A 17,988-nucleotide genomic window follows, 5' to 3' on the forward strand; every position below is an offset into this window, starting at 1 on the left:
GGCACTGGAGCAGGCTGCCCAGAGAGACTGTGGAGTCTCCTTCTCTAGAGATTTTCAAGATCCATCTGATGTGTTCCTGTGTGACCTGCCCTAGGTGATCCTGCTTTGCCAGGGGGTATGGACTCAACGATCTCCAGAGGTCCCTTCCAACCCCTACCATTCTGTGATTCTGTGACTGACTGTGGTGCATTAGAATCATGAGTAATGAGGGAAGGATTGTGGCTGGAATTTTTTGCAGATACTGAGGATGTTTTTTTCTTGATGCAGTTGATCAGGTCCAGCTATAAAAGTATGAAAATAAACAACTCGGATTTGGATTGCTCTCACGTAACATGCTCACATCACTGCAGTGAGTACCTCTTAAGAGGCACTTGTTCTGCTTGTCTGAACTGCTGAGTGCCACTGCTGGTATCCCCTGCACACCCAGAGTCTGAGGAAGCAAGTAAAGAGAAGACTCCAGTTCCCATGGCCTGTTTAATCCCAGAGGAGGTGGTGGTGGGAAAGAAGAGAGCGTGCCAAGGAGGGGTCACCCAGGAAGGCCTAGCTAGCAAAAGCTTCAGCAAGGGGATACTGGTCTGCCAGGGAGGAGTAGGTTGAGACCCATCAAACTTAGTTCACTTGAACAATGAGGCAGCCAACAGATGATAAGCACATTCAACCAGCCCTAGCTCGGGCTGAATTCAAACCAGCCCCTAGAGGTGAAAGACTTTATTGTGTTAACAATTCCCTGACTTGTCCCATCTCCCTTGAAATGGTCTTGAATGTAGGCTAGGGGATATGCCAGTCACTTTCTCACACTTCAGGACTGACCCAGCAGAGGTTAACACGGACATCTGTCATATCCACTTGATCTGTAACTATAGAAAGCAGCAACTGGAATGCATTTCAAATCAAAACGTAGCCTGCTGGTGCCAGTTTCCAGCTGAAGTGTGCTCTGTCTGCCTTCTAGCAACTAAATAGCACAGGTAAGCTGTGCAAAAACCTTGAGGATTGTTAGCAAAAGAGCGTAGCCTCTGAATGCAATAGACTTCTTTATCTCACTGAAACAGATACGAGAAGCAGTGGGGGGAGGAAAAGCAGAGACAAAGCACATGCTCCAGAATCTATTAAAGGAACCAAATAAGACATTCAGAGCATGCAGGTAGATGGCTTTTTATGAAGCAAGGCAATGTTCATCTATGCTGGCCTGCATAGGAACAAAATAAAACCAATGTTGTGTCAACAGGGTAATAAGAAAGAACACCAAAGTGTTTTTTCTCCCTGTTAAAAGGGAGAACAAGCCTGTGAAAGCCATGCACATATTTCAGTGCTGACAGCCTAGGCTGCTGGTGCTCTGCTGCAAGGGATCTGAGGACAGGGTGAGAATTAGAGCAGAATTCTGAGGAGATAATGTATGTGATTTGGTGTTTGCCATTAGAAAACCCTGAACCCTTCTGCATAGCAGCAGTGGTAGAATTTGCCCCAGGATGTACAGCAGTAATGTGAGTCTTCCATAATCCTGCATCTGGCAAGGCTGACAAGCCAGTCAGGCTTTCTCCACCCAAGTCTGGAAGATACATACCCAATGCTTCATTAAAAAAGCTGCTGTGTGTGAACCAAGACCCAGCACCAAGGAGATGCAGGGAATGGGAAACAGAACAGCTGAATTTTAGGAGCGGTAATAGCTTGGAGCACTTCTGCCTAAGCCTAATGCAGCTTTTAACTTTGCAGCTGGGGTTTAGCTAATGTGCTGATGGCTCTAACTTTGCCAATGGGTGGCCCGAGGCTCACTTTGCTTCTTGGGATGGGCATTTTCTGCTGAGATATCCTTAGTCAAACTTGTTAAGCGCTGGAGGATCCCAGAAGAATTTCCTCTTTGACCTAGCTTGAGTTGTGTATCTCCTGCTTTAGTCTCCAGACTGTAAATCTGTGGTGCAAGCCTACATGGTCAGCCCAAAGAGAGGATGGAAACACATGGCAGAGCAGGAGTTAAAGTAGTCCCTCACCCTCTGGGCTGATGCTGAACACATTTTCTCATCCTTCACCCGGGGTAGCACCCACAATGCTGCCATTGTATCCGGCTGCCTCAGTGGATTGTGCAGAGATCAGTGTGTAAGTAACAGGATCGAGTTGTCCCGATGATGTTACAGGGTGGGCAGTGTGTGGATGTGCTGCAGCCGTTTGGCCATGACCAATGCAGCTCTTCTCCGAACCTCCCGTCCAGCAGCAGGAACGAGAGGCCACGTTTCAGGCAACTTTCTGATTCTTATCGTGTAACCCCAGCAAGGACGGAGATGGGGAGCCAGGCAGGCTGGTTGCTAGGCAGGTTTGCTCAGTACGATCTCACTCCCTGCATGATTCATTACTCGTGCTTCTGAGGTCATGACCAGCCACCGCGGAAAAGATGGTGGCACCAGCCAGGGAGTGCGCAGGCTAGGCACAGGCACACTGCGCAGGGCTCTCTGCCGTTCCGTGCCAGGGCAGCCGCAGGTACCGCTGGCGTGCGGCGCGGGGCTCTGCCGGTGACCTCTCCCCAGCCAGGGCTTCCCCGGAGAGGGGCTCAGCGCCCCACGGGAGACCCAGGGCTCAGCCCCGGGGCTGCGGCCATGGGAGCGCCCCCTGTCCCCACCGGTGCGTGACGTCACCGCCCAGGCTCGGTGACATCGCGGGGCGGCGCGGAGCATGCCGGGGAGGCGGCGGCGTCTCCATGGTAACAGCGGCGCCGCCGGCCGGGCTCGGCACGTGACCGCCGCGGCTCACGTGACGCGGAGCTGTTTCCGGGTCAATGCGGGACGCGGCCGCCGGGCCTGGGTGAGCGGGGCCGGGGGCGGCGGGGGGCGCGCGGGGTTGCGGCTCTGGCTGCTGCCGTCCCCCACCGGCCACCCGTGCGGCGGGGCCGGAGCCGGGGAGGCCGTTGTCACTGGGCGCGAGCCGTCGTCCGGCCCGGCCGGGCCGTGTGAGGGCAGGTAGGGACAGGGTAACGATCGTGTTCGAGGTGGCCTGGCCGGGAGTGGCTGCAGAACTCGGAGGGAGGCCTCTCGGGCTTCGGGGCTGGGGGACCCCCGGCTTGTCCTACCCCGCCGTGGGGCCCAGGAGCCTGGGCAGGGACCGACAGACCAACCCCCCACCGGCTTCTGCGGCGGAGTTGTTTTTCCCCGCAGCCCCTGAGGGGACTGTTGGTTCAGTAGCGTAATGTCAGTCTGGGCCGGGAGCACGGCAGGTGGCATGTCTGGCATCTCTGGTGCGGGTTCCAGCCTCGGCCCTGCCATTAGCATCGACTGCTGTCAGCGGTGTGGTGCTCTGATGGCTGATCAAAGAGTTATGCTTGCTTTGATGAAGACCCTGACAGCGTTTCACATGCTTGGGTAGCTTGCCCTGGTGACTCAGAGGTCAGTCTGCCCACCCTGACAGTATTCACCCCTCCATCTCTCAAGATGACCTCAAAAAAGAATTTCCCTGAATCATGTCTTAGGAGAAGGACTGAGCAGCTTCTTTTAGGCAACTGTTTGTTCTGTTGCATCCATTCCTCATGCTTCGTTTTTCCTGTGTGCAAACATGTCAAAGTGTGTTCGGTGGGTGACTGGTTAGGACCTGCTTCAAATGGCACTGGAATTCATTAGAATGCCATTAATGATGTAATGCTCCTGAAAGGTCTCATATTTCCCTCACAGGCTTATGGCATGAGGAGAAAAATATTTTCCCTGTCATTTTTAGTGCTCTTTCACTTCACTTAGCAGTGGCAGCAGCCCGCTGGGTTTCCCTTGGATCTCAAGTCAGTGTCGTGTCATGTTTTATGTCACTGGGGCCACAGGCTGCCAGCAGAGTGCTTAAATGTAGACAACAAAGGCTGTTCATTGACATCTTTCAAAGACTGAGCACATCTTTTGCAATTTATGCTGTCATTTAGAAGCCCTAAAGTTATTTTGGGGTAGGAATTGTTCCATGTGCTGTCAAGTAGGGAAACACTCAGAGTTGTGCACCTTGCAAATCATCCTGTCCTGCCCTTGTACAGACAGCATGCACTTGGAATGGGGTCATGCTTGCTTTGAATAGTCTGTCAACCCTGGCTCTTAAGCAATTGTTGTGATTCAAAGAAGGCAATTGGCAGGATGGGTGGTTGTAGTGAATGTGAAGTCTGCTGAGAAGGGAAGTGGAAAAGGTGACTGCCCACTCCCTAACATTGGCAGTGGCATTGGCATGGAAAGGTAATGTTTGAGAGAGAAAATGTTTGTGGTTCCAAGTTGTTGAATGTAAATGTTGTGAGGGGTTTTCCTCAGTTCTGAGTTGCTCCTGTCTTGTAGCTGAAAACACAGGTTTTTTGCCTCTAATATGATGCTTAGCTGATGTGCTCATGTGGATTCCCAGCTGATGTTTGTTTAGTAGATAAAGAGGAATGGAGCTGACTGAAGAGCAATGTGAAGGACAGACAGCTTTATGCATGGGGGGAATTCCAGAATTTCCAGGCCAGGAGGTCTGAATGTGCATTTAGAAAGCAGTATCTGTCTGTCCTGCAGTACTGAGCTCCCAAACCACTCTAGAATGAGGCCTTTCAGCCTTATCTGGCAGTGCAAATTGTTCCTGAGGCATGCAGAATGTTTTAGCATAAAATTAAATGCTGTAGGAAATCTGATTGCAGCTGATCCCTGCAAGTTCATGCCTTGTGTTGTTGGAATGGGTGGATGTGGGGATCTGCAGCTGATTCCTGCAAGTTCATGCCTTGTGTTGTTGGAAAGGGTGGATGTGGATCTCTCCTCCATGTTTGTGGTGGGTAACAGGCCCAGCTTGGGAGTACAAGATCCCTGTGAAATGTGGGAACAACATAGTTCTCTCAACATGTGTCAAGCTTGACTCCTTTATTATGCAGGAAACCATAAGATGCCAAGCTCAGAGTATGTGCAGGAAAGCAGCACAGATAAGTGTGGTTCCACTTAGGGCCTGGCAGAAGGCTGGCCATGGTGGTATCTCTCTGCAAGTATTCTTCCAGCTGCCACTCAGTATCTTTCTAGGCACAGCAGCAGCCTGCAGTGTGGTGAGGCCTTTTTCCTGTGCGGTGCTGTTCTGTGCCATGTGTTGATATGAGGGGCATGTTTATCTTCCAGATACATTAAGCAGCTGCACACTTAAAGTTGGCAAAACTTGCCTTTTGGACTGGCCAAATGATGTGCTCATGTGTGCTCCAGAGTGTTTTTGTGACACAGCAGTTGTGTTCCAGTTAGAAGCCCAAGCAGGATGGAAGAACTGTAGCTCTTTGCAGCTGTCAGAGTAGAAGTGATGATGCTCCTTTCGAGGCCAAAGCTTGCTTCCAGTGAAGGTGAGGGCCCTGAGATGTGCTGAGTGAGCTTGCTATCAAACTTGAGTGTTTTCATGGCACCCTGTGGGCCAGAGGCTCCAGCTGTTTACAGCATGGATCCTGTTTTACAGGACCCAAGCACTTTGTGTGGTGCTTTGTTATGAAGTTAGGGAGCAGCAGATCCTCCTTCCTTTTCTTTTTGCCCCATGCAAAAAGCTGATCCTGACTGAGAGCCCCAAGTTAGACAAAAGGAAAATTACAGGGTGAAAACACCTTTTTGAGCTCTCTGTTACTCATGAATGACTCTTTGCTCTTTCCCCTCCTAGCTGGAAGTGTGTTTGAGTATACTCTTGTGAGGTACAGAAATCACCTTTTGCACTCTGGGGCATATTGGGGACTGTCCTGTAAGAGCATGCAGGGCAAGGTCATCTTGTGCTTGTCCTGTGATGGTATGATTGAGAGCATGTTTGTGTAGTGTGGGCCCTCTCTCTGGCTTTGGATTGTTTTCAGGTAATGCTTTACTGTACTCAGGAGTCTGAAATCTGACCTGTTAGACTAATCTGCAGTTCAGAAGTCAAACCCGTGACCCATCTGGTCACTTTCTGTCCTGTGTTCCCAATCACCACTACTGGAGGTGATTATTAGCTGCTGACTGTTTATATGCTCTGTTCTTTTCTGCATTAACTAGAAGTCCAAGAAGGGAGCATGGACCAGCCCAGTGGAAGGAGTTTCATGCAAGTTCTTTGTGAGAAATACAGCCCTGAGAACTTCCCATATCGTCGTGGACCTGGTATGGGGGTGCATGTCCCAGCAACTCCACAGGGCTCTCCTATGAAAGGTAGGCTGCTGGTTTTCCTGAGCATCTGTGGAGCCCTCTGTGGGATCTGATTGTCCTTGCTTGTGTTGAAAGAAGAAGAAGAAACATTACAATGTGTTTCTAACTGAAGAGTTGAGAGACTGGCCTCTAAGGCAGAAAGTTCATCTGTGACTGAACTGGTGGCTGTAGAAAAAAACCTAAGTGAAGTTTCTCTGCAGTGTAACAGAATCAGCATCCTGTCAATGAAACATGGAAATAAAGCCCTGGGCAGTGCTGAGTTTTGAGGATTCAGCAGTCCTTGGAGCTTATTTTCTTCAGATTAGTGATGCTGGTATTTGGTATTTGGGCAGAGCTGGCCTAGCAGATACTTACCTTTTGATCTGCCTTTGAGGCTGGTCTGTGTGGTGGTGGTGGTGTTGTGCAGTTCCATCAACTTGCATCAATGCCTGCAGGTACAGGAGTCCAGCACACACAGGAGTGGATCATAAGGCCAGGCTGGATGAAGCCTTGAGCAACCTGATCTAGTGGAAGGTGTCCCTGCCCGTGGCAGGAGGGGTGGAACTGCATGATCTTTAAGGTCCCTTCCAACCCAAAGCATTCTGTGATATTTTGAGCCAAGTGATGAATCTTTATCTGGGCTTCTTTTGTGACAAGCAAAATGAATTTGTGGTTTTCTTTGGTTCCCTTCTCAATGCATCAAATGCTCTCTGACTGTTCTTGTGCTGACTTAGTGGAGAAATGCTCTCTCTCCTTTGCTTCTGACCTTACTGCCTTGAGGGAGTTCCAGATAGATGTGTCTGAAGTGCTGTGCTGCTCATGTATGTCCTTGAGCCTCCTAGGCTGCAGAATCTCTGTCACTGTTTCCTGCTCTTTGACACCCTGTAGTCTTCCCTCAGGCTCTGATGTTAGCATTTGGTTCTTGCTTTGTGCAGATGAGTCTGGGCTTCACATTTATCACTCCAGAACTTTGTATATCCTTTTTGCCCATCTTGATCTGTTAGTTTAAATTCCCATCAGGTCTGTTTGTATCATAGCCAGCCCCAAAGGGCAAAACCACTGTGGAAGTTGGCTGGATGAAGTGCGCAGTAACTGAGTTTGACAGAGGAGAGAAAAGAGCTTGAGGTCAGTTGAGGATAAAATGTACTTCATGTCACTCAATTAACACAGAGAGAAAATTGGCCTGCTGCAATATTCAGCCACTGCCCCCTCTCCTCTGTGTGACTACCTGCTTGGCTGAGCTGTTTGGATGCTGAGAAGAGGACATGTTTCTAAGTGTTAAGCTGTGACTGAGACATGACTTAACCCTAAAGAATTCCAATCTTTTAAGGAAGCTGAGGCCTTCAAACATCCAGGAAACTTCCAAGCTCTGATCACTCCAAAGAATTGTCAGCTAGACTCCTGGTCATGTAGATGACAAATATTCATGAGAAAAAGGGCCACCTTTTCAGGGAGTTGTTAAATTTGAACAGCTTTTGCTACTCCACAGCAGTGGGAGAGATACATTGTATGTGAGAGAGTGTAAGAGTGATGTCTTGCCTTGCCTAAATGTGGATTTCTTGCATTGAAATGGTTTCCTATTACAAATCCACAGTGTTCAGCTTGGTTGTGTTTTGGCCTTAGGAGGTCAGGTTGTGACTGAGATCCAAGTCCTTGTCTGTGACATTTAGTTGCATGAGAAGGATCTAGAGCTAAACCAAAGCAAAGTCATAAAAGGCAGAGTAGAGACCTAAGGTTTTCCAGGATGTAAGAATAAATATTCTGCATTACTGAAAAGGGGAAGCTTAGGAAAAAAAGGTTGAAGTGCATCCTTGCTGTTATAACTCCAAGTGGGCTAAGTACAAGAGGGGAAGGGAGTCTGCCCCCATGTAAGGTCCACCTAGTCCTGTATTCTATCTGCAGTTGCAGATGCCTGCTGGGGAAGAGCATAAATTCTGGCAAGAGCTGATAGGAGACATAGTGTGAGCTGCAGAGCACTGGCCCATCCTTGCTGCAGTGTGGACTGAAATGCTTGGAGTAGCTGAGGAGTGCTGATAGTGAGTGGCATTCCATGGTTAGACACAAGCAGACATTCTTGATTGATGCTGGTCATTAAATCCATGCTTAGCCCAAGATCCTTAAATGTGTGTAAATTGTGGAGTCCCTGGTAGGTCTTTGCTGAAGGTCATGTTTGGTTGCTTGTCACTTTCTGTGTCTAAGGCATTCAGTGCTGAGCAGAGGGCAGCTCTCCTCTTGTCCTCTTTCAGATCGCCTCAACCTCCCCAGCGTGCTGGTGCTGAACAGCTGTGGCATAACCTGTGCAGGGGATGAGAATGAAATCGCTGCCTTCTGTGCTCATGTGTCTGAGCTGGACCTCTCTGACAACAAACTGGAAGACTGGCATGAGGTAAAATGCTTACATGTGTTCTGAACAACTTTGATGGCTATTACTGTGCCTGCCAACGTGTGGCAGGTTGTAGGAGTGCTTTGCTCATTCAGAGGAGAGAGCTTTCCAATTTTTGTGCCTTCTTCCTCGTCTTTGAAGCCGATGCTTATTTCCTTTGACAACAACTGAGCAATAAAAGTGATGAATTTAATCCATGGGGGCAGTTCGCTCCATTTACCTCATGACTTACAATCTTGCCATGCAGGTGACACAGGTATTTCTTTTTCATCATGCAAAAGCACCAGAAGTGGTGGTTCTGACGTCAAGAGGTTAATGAGCAGTGCAGTTTGCAGCAGAGTAAGAGCTGCTTTGATACCAACACTTGGTTCCCAGCTTTGCCACTGCTTCTGTGATGCTGGGCGAGGTGTTTATCCTCTCTCTGCTTTTGTGTCCCTCTCTGCAAACCAGGTTGAATAATATTTACCTCCAAGGATATTTCTGAGGCCTCTTTAATTAGTGCTAAATGCTATTGTAAAATCCTCTGAAGTGCTTGGATGAAATAAGCTTAGATAAATGCAATGGAATGCGGGTAAAACCAGGGCAATCTGTTCAGGTGTTGTTAATAGTTCCTCACTGCCTTACACTCTGCTTTTATGTTAGTGTTTATTGTTGAGAATAGGAGGAAGAGAGCAGGATGTGCAACATGAATGTGTTATGAATAAACTGTCATGTGTTTCTGTTGCATCAGACTCCTGTGCCTGTAAACAGGGAGTGAAAGCAGTGTCTGCAGGCGTGTTCCAGCTGGGGCACAGGGGGCACAAAGCCAGAAGTGGGATGAGTTTCCCTGTTCCTGTTATTTTCTTGATAGCCTAAAAGGTATTAGCTTGGTGGGTGGGAGAGAGATCTTAAGCTTGTGTGCTGAGATGAGAGCCAGGGAAAATGGTTTTATGCTGAGAACTGGGATGGTGTCTTCTGACTTGTTTTATTCTGACCCCAAAAGGCCCCTCCCACAGTGATGAGGTGCTGCTCCCTCTCCGCTCCTGTTGTGCCTCTTAGTGGGGCTGACTTCATGTCTGGTAAGCAGCTGGCAGAGCTGCACATCCACTCCTCACTGGCAAGCTGCATGCCTCTCACTCTGCTGTTTGCTCAGTCTCTTTAGGCCACCCTGGATGGCACAACTTGCCAGCTTCTGCATGAGCCACAGTAAAGCAGGAAATGAAAAGCTTTCCCATGTCCCTTTGAGACAGGATTAAGTTCTCACAGCCCACCCACAACAGATAAATATCTACCCAACTCTTACACACTGCCAGTGATGGAGATTCCAGATGCCTGGGTAGCCTCTTCCCATGCCTAGCTAATAACCTCATCCTCTGAACTATGTAACCTAAGTCTCTTATGCTGCAATTTAAGCCCTTTGCTCCCTGCCCTGTTGCCGGCAGGTGTGGAGGAGCATTCATCTCTTCCTTACATGACAGCCTTTTTTACACACAGAGAAGAGCTTTCTCCTTTTGCTATTTGAATATTATACTGGGATAAAAAAAAAAAATCTACTTCCTTGTAGGCCATTTTTTCTAAATCCTGTGTTGGTTTTGTTGCTCTCAATATCATCCCAGTTTGTCTGCTTCCTTCTGAAGGTGTGGCACCCAAACCCATGACATCACCCAAGATGAGGTGTGCAGTGAGGCAAACTAATTATCTCCAGCATCACGTGTGCAACACTTGAATTCAGCTCTGCATGAGACAATTGTCCTCCTTTGCTGGCAGCTGGGCCCTGTTACTGACCTGTGTATGTCATGGTCTGCTCCATCTCCTCCCACCTCAATTGCCTTGTGGAGTGGGGCTCTCTAGCCAGGTGTCTCTGACTCATAATTATTTTCTGGATGAATGTCCTTTTCTCCAAGTGTTAGTACTTTGACTGTCCTTGAACTCAGCTTCTCTTTTGAAGGCTTTGGATGGCTTCACTTTGGCCTCTGGTCTTGTAGCACAATGTCATGGCAGCCTTTCCCACCTCAGTGTCCCCTCAGAGTAAGAAAACAGATAGTGTTTGAGTGCTTTGGCCAATGAAGACATAATGAGAGCGCTCCCTTGGTCTGTCTGCTGACTTCTTGTGTTGAACTCTTAACTTAAACTGTCCTGGGCACTCTAAGCCCCCAGTTTGCCTACATTGCTGTGTCCACAACCTGCCATTCCCTTATGCTAATTCCCACTGGGTCAGTTTCCCAGTCAAAGAGGAAAATTAGGTTGATCATAGAATCACTCAGGTTGGAAAAGGCCCTTGAGATCATCAGGTCCAATCATCAAGCCTCCTCTACCAAGCTCACCACTAAACCATATCACTAAGCACCACATGTAAAGGACCTTTAAACTTATCCAGGGATGGTGACCCAACCACCTTTGCAGTGGAAAAATTTGCTGTGTGCTTTACAAATTCATGCTGCCTGGTGGTTCTGTTCACTTAATGATTATTAGACAGCTACAAATTGATCACCTAAATAACTTGTCCCCTTAGCTTTCTGTGTGTCAGCAAGTGCCTTGGTCAGCACCCACCCCAACCACACAATCCAGAGCTGGAGACATCATGTCTGGCTTTTCTTTCTCTTCCTCAATTTTTCTTCTTTACCTCTCTGCTGCTTTGCCCTCAGGTGCACATCAGTACACACAACAAGAGAAAGCAGCCCCAAGCAGAGTCACCTGAACATTTGGATTGGTTGTGAGAAAGGTGCTGTTTTCAGAGTGAGGGAATCATGTAAGAAATTCATTGTGTGTGTCCAGGGAGCTGCTTTCTGGGCAAATGGCAAGGTCTGTGGTTAGTGGGGAGCAGCGGGAAGCTGAGCAAGTGGTCAGAGTGTTGGCCATAAGCTCAAGAGATGTGCCCATTGCCCCTCTGCTACCAGAGGGGCACAGCATGCTGGCCCCTCTAACATGCCACCGCTTCAGCTTGGTGTGGAGAGGGATTTTGTGACCTCTTCTAAGAGACTGGCTTTCTTTTATCAGGCTGCTTGGAGAGTGTAACTGAATGAACTCCTGAGGTGAATGAGCAATTAACCAATCAATCTAGACCAGTGCAGAGCTGCAGTATTAATTACAAGTAGTTATGCAGAAGACTTTTTGCCCCCCCCATGTAATTTCTTTGGCTTGTGGTGATTCCGAAGAGCCCCCCTCAGGAGCTGGGATTTTACTGCCTGGGGTCTGATTACTGCCTGATACACATTGCCTTTTCTTTTTCCTCTCTTATTTTTTTCTCCATTTCTCCCTCCACACTTAGGTCAGTAAAATTGTGTCCAATGTTCCCCACTTGGAGTTTCTCAACTTGAGTTCCAACCCTCTCAGCCTGTCTGTGTTAGAGAGGAGGTGTGCTGGCTCTTTCGCTGGGGTTCGCAAACTTGTGCTCAACAACAGCAAAGCTTCCTGGGAAACAGTCCACACCATCCTGCAGGAATTACCAGAGTAAGCACTTGGGGACTTCTGGGTGAAGAAAGGGGTGCTTGTTGCATTCAGGGCAAGGCTGGCTTATCAAATGCACATGGTGAGGGACGAGAGGAGCTGCAGGGTGCAAACATGATCAGTAGAGGGGAAAAAAGGATTTTCTTTTTCCCTTGGGTGCTTGGCAAGGTGAAAGCTTTACACTGACTTGAAAGCTGAACTTGTGTGACACTGCAAAGCCTGGCTTCTACTCCAAATCTAAACCCAAATATGGATTATCATCCCCAAAATGTAGGAGCTCTCTGTACCCAAGAGAGCTGCTGTTTCTTGAGCTGTGTTGGGATGCTGATGTGATCTTTCTTCCCCCTGTGCAGCTTGGAGGAGCTCTTCCTGTGCCTTAATGACTATGAAACAGTGTCTTGTTCTTCAGTGTGCTGTCAGTCTCTCAAATTACTCCACATAACTGACAATAATCTTCAAGACTGGACTGAAATTCGAAAACTGGGGATAATGTTTCCATCACTGGACACACTAATTCTGGCTAACAACAACCTCACCACCATCGAAGAGTCAGAAGATTCCTTGGCAAGGCTGTTCCCCAACCTGAGATCCATCAATTTGCACAAGTCAGGTGAGAGCCTGGCAGCAGCCTGCTTTTAGTGAGCTTTGTGTGCAGTGTGATGGATCAGGTCCTTCCTCCTCAACAGGTGAAAAACACACTTTGCTTTGTGCTCTTTGGTACTTGGACCTCGGGGTGGTTGTTTCTTAGGCCTGCAAGTAGCCTGCAGTCAGCATTTCTTCCTGCAAAGCATGGAGGGAGGCAGGTGAAGGCAGAAATGCTGAGCAAGAGCTTAAACCTTTGGGATGGTTCTGTTGCTGGAGCAGAGATGAAGATGCCCAGTGACCTCTGTCCCAGTCTGTGCTGGCTTCTTGGCAGAATTGAGAAGCTGTTGATAAAGGTAGTCCCAACAGTCCTGTCTTACTGAAGGCCAAGTTCCTCATGGTGCTAATGCAGGGCCATGCAAGCAGAAGTCCTGAAGTGCACTGACCTGAAAAAGTTAATGTTAGGAGAGGAAAACAGGCAAGAAATCCACCTGCCTGTCTGTGTGGGCTTCACCTGCTGCTTCTGGGAGTTAGTTGTTCTCTCAAAGAGGAGTTAGGGGAGCACAGGCTGGCAGTTATTCAAAGTGGGGCGGTGATAGTCTCTGACATTAGTAGTTTCCATCTGTTTCCTGTCCCTGCCTCAGGTGCTTCTAGCTGGAGGAGGATGAATAAATGTCTGGCAGTGGAGTGGATGAAAGAATCCCATTATGCCTTTTATTCCCTGTTTTATCTTGGGTAAAATGAGCGTTTGTGTAGGTCTGTGGCATGTAAGGGCTCAGCATTCACCAGCAGAAAGCTGTCTGTCACCTGTGCTCAGTTATTGGAAGCTTACCACAAGGCTACTTTAGCACTTCATCCCCAGAGGATTTTTCAGCCAACACTCCACAGACAGAGAACAAGCACTTGGCAAATTGGGAAGGGCACCCTGCCCTCAGAGAGAGGGAGCTGCAGGGCAGCTGGGGAGGGCTGTGATGTGCTTGTGAGATGCCACTTCTGCAGGGCTACTTAATGCATCATCCTCTTTTGTTCCTTACAGCTTTATGTGCTGTGCAAGTGATGGTTAAGTGTTAGCTCAGGGAGGAGGTATTTTATTAGCGTGCTCTGCAACGTAAGCATCAAGGAATCCCTGTAATAAAAGCTTAAAGCTAAACTAGGGGAAGCAAAGCCTGTTAAGCTGGACTGGAAAGCAGTGTCTCACTGAGCAGCCAGTGCACCTGTGGTAAGCAGTTGTGCAGTTTTGCTGCCAGGTATTTTAAGAGCTCTGGATCCTGCGTTGCATTTGATGTTCAGGGAGCGGAAAGCCAAACAGAAATCCCTAGGAACATGTTCAACAGTTTATTGTTTATTTTTAGTCCCCTCCAGGGAAAGCTGCTGCACTCCCAACTCCTGTCATGTGAAGACTCCTAACTGGTGTCTCTTTTTGCAGGCTCTTTTAGCTTAGTGGAGATGAGAGCTGAGCTAAAGCTAATGGTTTTTAGTGAAGTCACAGCAGAGTGGGGTCACGAGGGGATGAAGAGTCTTTCCTGCCAAGGCAGATGCCATGGCTGACAGCAATTTCTCCTTCAGAGGTGGTTGTCTCTCAGGACTAGCTTTCTCCCAGCTGTGACAGCTTCTGACCCTTTCAGAGCAGTGTGATTCAGAGAGGTACTGGATGTTTTTTGGTGACATTGCAGCCTGGAGATCAGATGGAAAAGTTCTCCTCCTGTCACAAACTGCTGCTTAATTTGTCAAAGTGTGGCTGATACCAATAGCCAGAGGATGGCTTTAGGCTTAGGTGACACTGGCAGAAGTGTTCTGAGTGCTATAAGGAAAGGAAACCCTCTCTACCTGTCTTGCAGACAGTGCTGTGATACTTGGAACAGTTTTGTTTGAAACTCCTGTTGCCACTGTAAGCTTCTGGAACAATCAGCAGAGCAGCTTTGTAGTAAACATTTCAGTGGTCACAACAAAGGGAAGCCAGGACAAGTGGTGGTGAACTTGTTGTGTAATCAGGGCTCAATCCTCAGCTTTTGTGTTTTGCCCTCTCTGCTTGCCTTGTGATGCCAGCTGTCAGGTCTTGAGGGGCCTCCAATTGAGAGAAAGCCTTTTTCATTCAGTGGCTGGATGGCTTCTGGGACTCTTTTACCATTGGGTTGTGAGCAGAAATGGGACCCAAGGTGGTTGTGTGTGTGAGGTAGAGCTGTTTGATGGCTGTTTAGTGATGCCTGGAATGGCCAAAGTCCTGGAGACTTAAGGCAGCATCCCTTTATAGATACAACCATCATAACTGATGCCAGTCAATCCTCAGCAGTGAGGCCAAAGGCTGAACAGTCCATAAAAGTCTAAGCTGCCTAATCAGCCATGGAGATCATCCTTCTAGACTCCAAGAGAGAATTGAAACTTCTGTAAGAAATGAAGGAGGTTTTTTGCAATACAGCATGAGGAAGACTCGGACTTCTCAAAGGAACAGCAGCTGACACTTGCTGGTCTCATAGGTTCTTTGCTGTGTCTGATTATCTTGGATACGTGATGCATTGTCTTCTGTGTTTGTTTAAGCAAATCTTTTCTTCTGAGCAGGCCTGCATTGCTGGGAAGACATTGACAAGTTAAATTCTTTTCCCAAGCTCGAGGAAGTGAAGCTGTTAGGAATCCCTTTGCTGCAGTCCTACACCACTGAGGAACGCAGGAAGCTTCTAATAGCCAGGTCTGTTCTTGTTTGTTCTGCTCAGCAGGAGCATGACATGGCAGTGAATGGCAGGGAGCAGGAAATGGGAGGAAGAGGCTGTTAGGAGATGGGGGTTTTGTGAAGTCATTGCTCTGAGAGACTGGAGCTTTTGTTTGGTTGTGTGGGAAGGTGGGAGCAGCGGAAATGTTAAGTCTAACTTCTCCTTAGAGAATTCTTTGAGTCTCATACCTGCCTGGGTACATGTGTGGGGAAATGACAATGCTTAGTTTTGAATGTGCTTGGAAAAACTGCTTGGAATTTGTCCTCTTCAAGTCTTGGGCAACCAAGTCTAGTTGAGAGGCATCCCTGCCCATGGTGGGGAGGTTGGAGTAGATGATCTCTGAGGCCCCTTCCAAGCCAAGCCATTCTATGAATCTCTTTTTTTGAAGGAACTAAAGCATAAGCTACCTGGCCAGATTCTCCTGCTGTGGCACTTAGCTTTTGATGGTGGCTGTCTTCTTGGTGCCTGGGTTTCTCTTCTTGCTGACTGTATTTCTTGGGCTCTGCATGCAGGTTGCCATCCATCGTCAAGCTCAACGGAAGCATTGTGGCCGATGGGGAGCGAGAGGACTCAGAGCGGTTCTTCATCCGCTACTACATGGAGTTCCCAGAGGAGGAGGTCCCCTTCAGGTATGGATCCCCTTCAGGTATGGATCCCCTTCAGGTGTGGGCCCCATCCAGGTATGGATTCTTTATTGTGGAATGAAGAGGAGGGGCAGAAGAGTGGCAAGGCAAAACAAGAGGTGACTGAACAGATGCTGTTGCATGGCAGATCTGGGCTAGGTGTTCCATGAAAAAACCATCCCTCACCTTCCTCCTGTCTTGCCTTCCTCAGCCTGTTTTAGTTCCTGTTGTTGTCTGATGACTTGCAGAATCACTTCTGAGTCAAATCTAGCCTCAAGTGTCCACGCCAAGTGCCATTGAACAACATGACTGCTCAGTTTGTGATCTTCCTGGCCTCCCTGATGGCTAGCTTCATAATCCACCTGTGTTTAGGAGCCCCCAGAAGCCAGTCCAGATCATGCTCTCTGGTGCCAGGCCAGGCCATCTAATTCTCTTGACCATCTGGTTTGGGGAAGGTGCCTGGCGACAGGAACCTGTCCCCTGACTTTCAGGCCTGCAGATCACAACTCTGATGGCTTTTCGTTGCCAAAAAAGTATGGCCAATGATCTGTTCATCTTGGTAAACTAATGAACTTTGACAGATGCTGTTCAATTGCTATCTTCTCAGTGCCAGCATCTACTTATTGCTTCTTAATGGGCTGAGGAAGGCTCGTGGAGCCTCAAGCCACCGCATTTATGTGCCTTTTGCCCTAGAAGCCTCATGCACCTCTCAGACCACAGAGCTTCACAGCCCTTCCTTTTCAGAAAGGGAGTAGGACAAGAGCATGTGTATGTGTGTGTGTCTGGGGGGACAGCCAGAGGTAGGGACAAACTGAGGGAGAGAAGATCAAAGCTATGGCCCAGTATGGATGACAAAGGTGCAAATGGAATCTGGTCACTGTTTGTGTTCCCACTGGAACAATTGTGCTGCCCTGAGCTGAGGAGGAAGGATTTGGGCTTGTGAGAGAAGGTAAATAAGTAGCTGGCAGGCTCTGGATCTTTTTCTACTGGACTTGTGTCTCTGAATGTTGTGCTGAGAGGTGCCCTGGATGTCCTGGATGTTGTTGGGAAGGACACAGCGGGGTATAGCTACTGCTGGGACAGAGCCTTTGGATCCAGGCTGTGTGCACTTACACAGTACAGCACACAACTGGGATCAGTTTCCAGGTGGGAGCTCATGATTAGAAATTAGTAATAACTCCCCTCTCCAAAAAAGGCTGGGCTGCTCTTGTGCCCCATGCTGGCTTTATGCTCTTTTGGTGTGGTACAGGAGAGTTCCCTCCCCTCCTGATTCCCTAACCTTTAAACACTGGCACTGCCCCCTTCCTGCTCAATGGGCTCTTTGTCTGAATCCCTTCATCTGTGCAGGGTTTCCAGGAGACTTGTGCAGCTACTAAAGAGGGTTGTTCTGTTCTGGAGGAGTTGTGTGCCACTACAGACTATTTTCTAGTGAGGCTGCAGATGGCTAAGAGTGTCCCCAGTGCCAAGGGCTGGGTTTCAGTGTCTGGACCTGTACGCAGCAGCCCTTGTAGGAAGGGAAGCCAAACATTCTTTGCAGAGGGCTTGTGTCTGTGCTCAGTGCTAAAACTGCCCCTTCTTTGCTCCCAGATCTAGTGTGGTCTCTCCAAAGGTGGTTTGTAATCTGATCAGGACTCAGGCCTGTTGTTGCTGGGGGCACAAGCATCTGCATTGCAGTGCTGCCTCGAGCAGAGGAAGGAGATGCACTTGGACATGGATAACTTAGGAGTGGAAGCAGCCCCCTCAAGCCTGTCGAGGTGTAGCCTGTGATAAGTGAGCAGCATGCTCTCTCCTGGCAGCCCCTCCTGCTTGCATTGCATGTCTTGATGGGCTGCAGCTCGAAGGGATTGGGAAGGGAGGGGAGTGGACACAGTAATTTCTCTCTCTGGATGTCTCGTGTTAGAAGGCAGTGCCAAGCGTACAATCCAATATTGGCTGTCTCCTTGAGTGATGTCTTTGTGGCTGTTTTAATGAGTCCTCTGCTTGTCTGGCCCACTGTTTATCTGCAGAGTATCAGAGACACTTTCAGCCAGGTTCAGTTCTTTGGCATCCTCTGCTCTGGCAAGCAGCATCTGCCAGGCTGCAAAGGGTGATTATAAAAGTCTCCAGGGTGCCTATTATCGGGGTACCAAAGAAGCAAATGAGCAGTTTGCCTTCATCCTTATTGATCTGAGGGAAGCCACTCATTC

General features: G+C 48.6%; 1 protein-coding gene across 4 annotated transcripts in view; it reads left to right on the forward strand.

The window, feature by feature from the left end:
• The first annotated feature begins 2,749 nt into the window (after positions 1-2,749).
• LOC104301067 (tubulin-specific chaperone cofactor E-like protein) overlaps positions 2,750-17,988 on the forward strand; it is a 49,585-nt gene continuing 34,346 nt past the window's right edge. For 3 of the 4 annotated variants that reach the window (XM_054176190.1, XM_054176187.1, XM_054176189.1), the window contains exons 1-7: positions 2,750-2,790; positions 5,958-6,107; positions 8,330-8,469; positions 11,714-11,895; positions 12,246-12,502; positions 15,031-15,157; positions 15,692-15,808. In XM_054176190.1, coding sequence (XP_054032165.1) covers positions 5,975-6,107; positions 8,330-8,469; positions 11,714-11,895; positions 12,246-12,502; positions 15,031-15,157; positions 15,692-15,808 — 956 coding nt within the window. In that variant the 5' untranslated portion in view covers positions 2,750-2,790; positions 5,958-5,974. Of the gene's footprint in view, positions 2,791-2,928; positions 2,946-5,957; positions 6,108-8,329; positions 8,470-11,713; positions 11,896-12,245; positions 12,503-15,030; positions 15,158-15,691; positions 15,809-17,988 lie in introns of those variants that run through there. The other variant, XM_054176188.1, reaches the window with a different exon arrangement.

Source organism: Dryobates pubescens, chromosome 34 (genome assembly GCF_014839835.1).
Source record: "Dryobates pubescens isolate bDryPub1 chromosome 34, bDryPub1.pri, whole genome shotgun sequence".
Taxonomy (NCBI): domain Eukaryota; kingdom Metazoa; phylum Chordata; class Aves; order Piciformes; family Picidae; genus Dryobates; species Dryobates pubescens.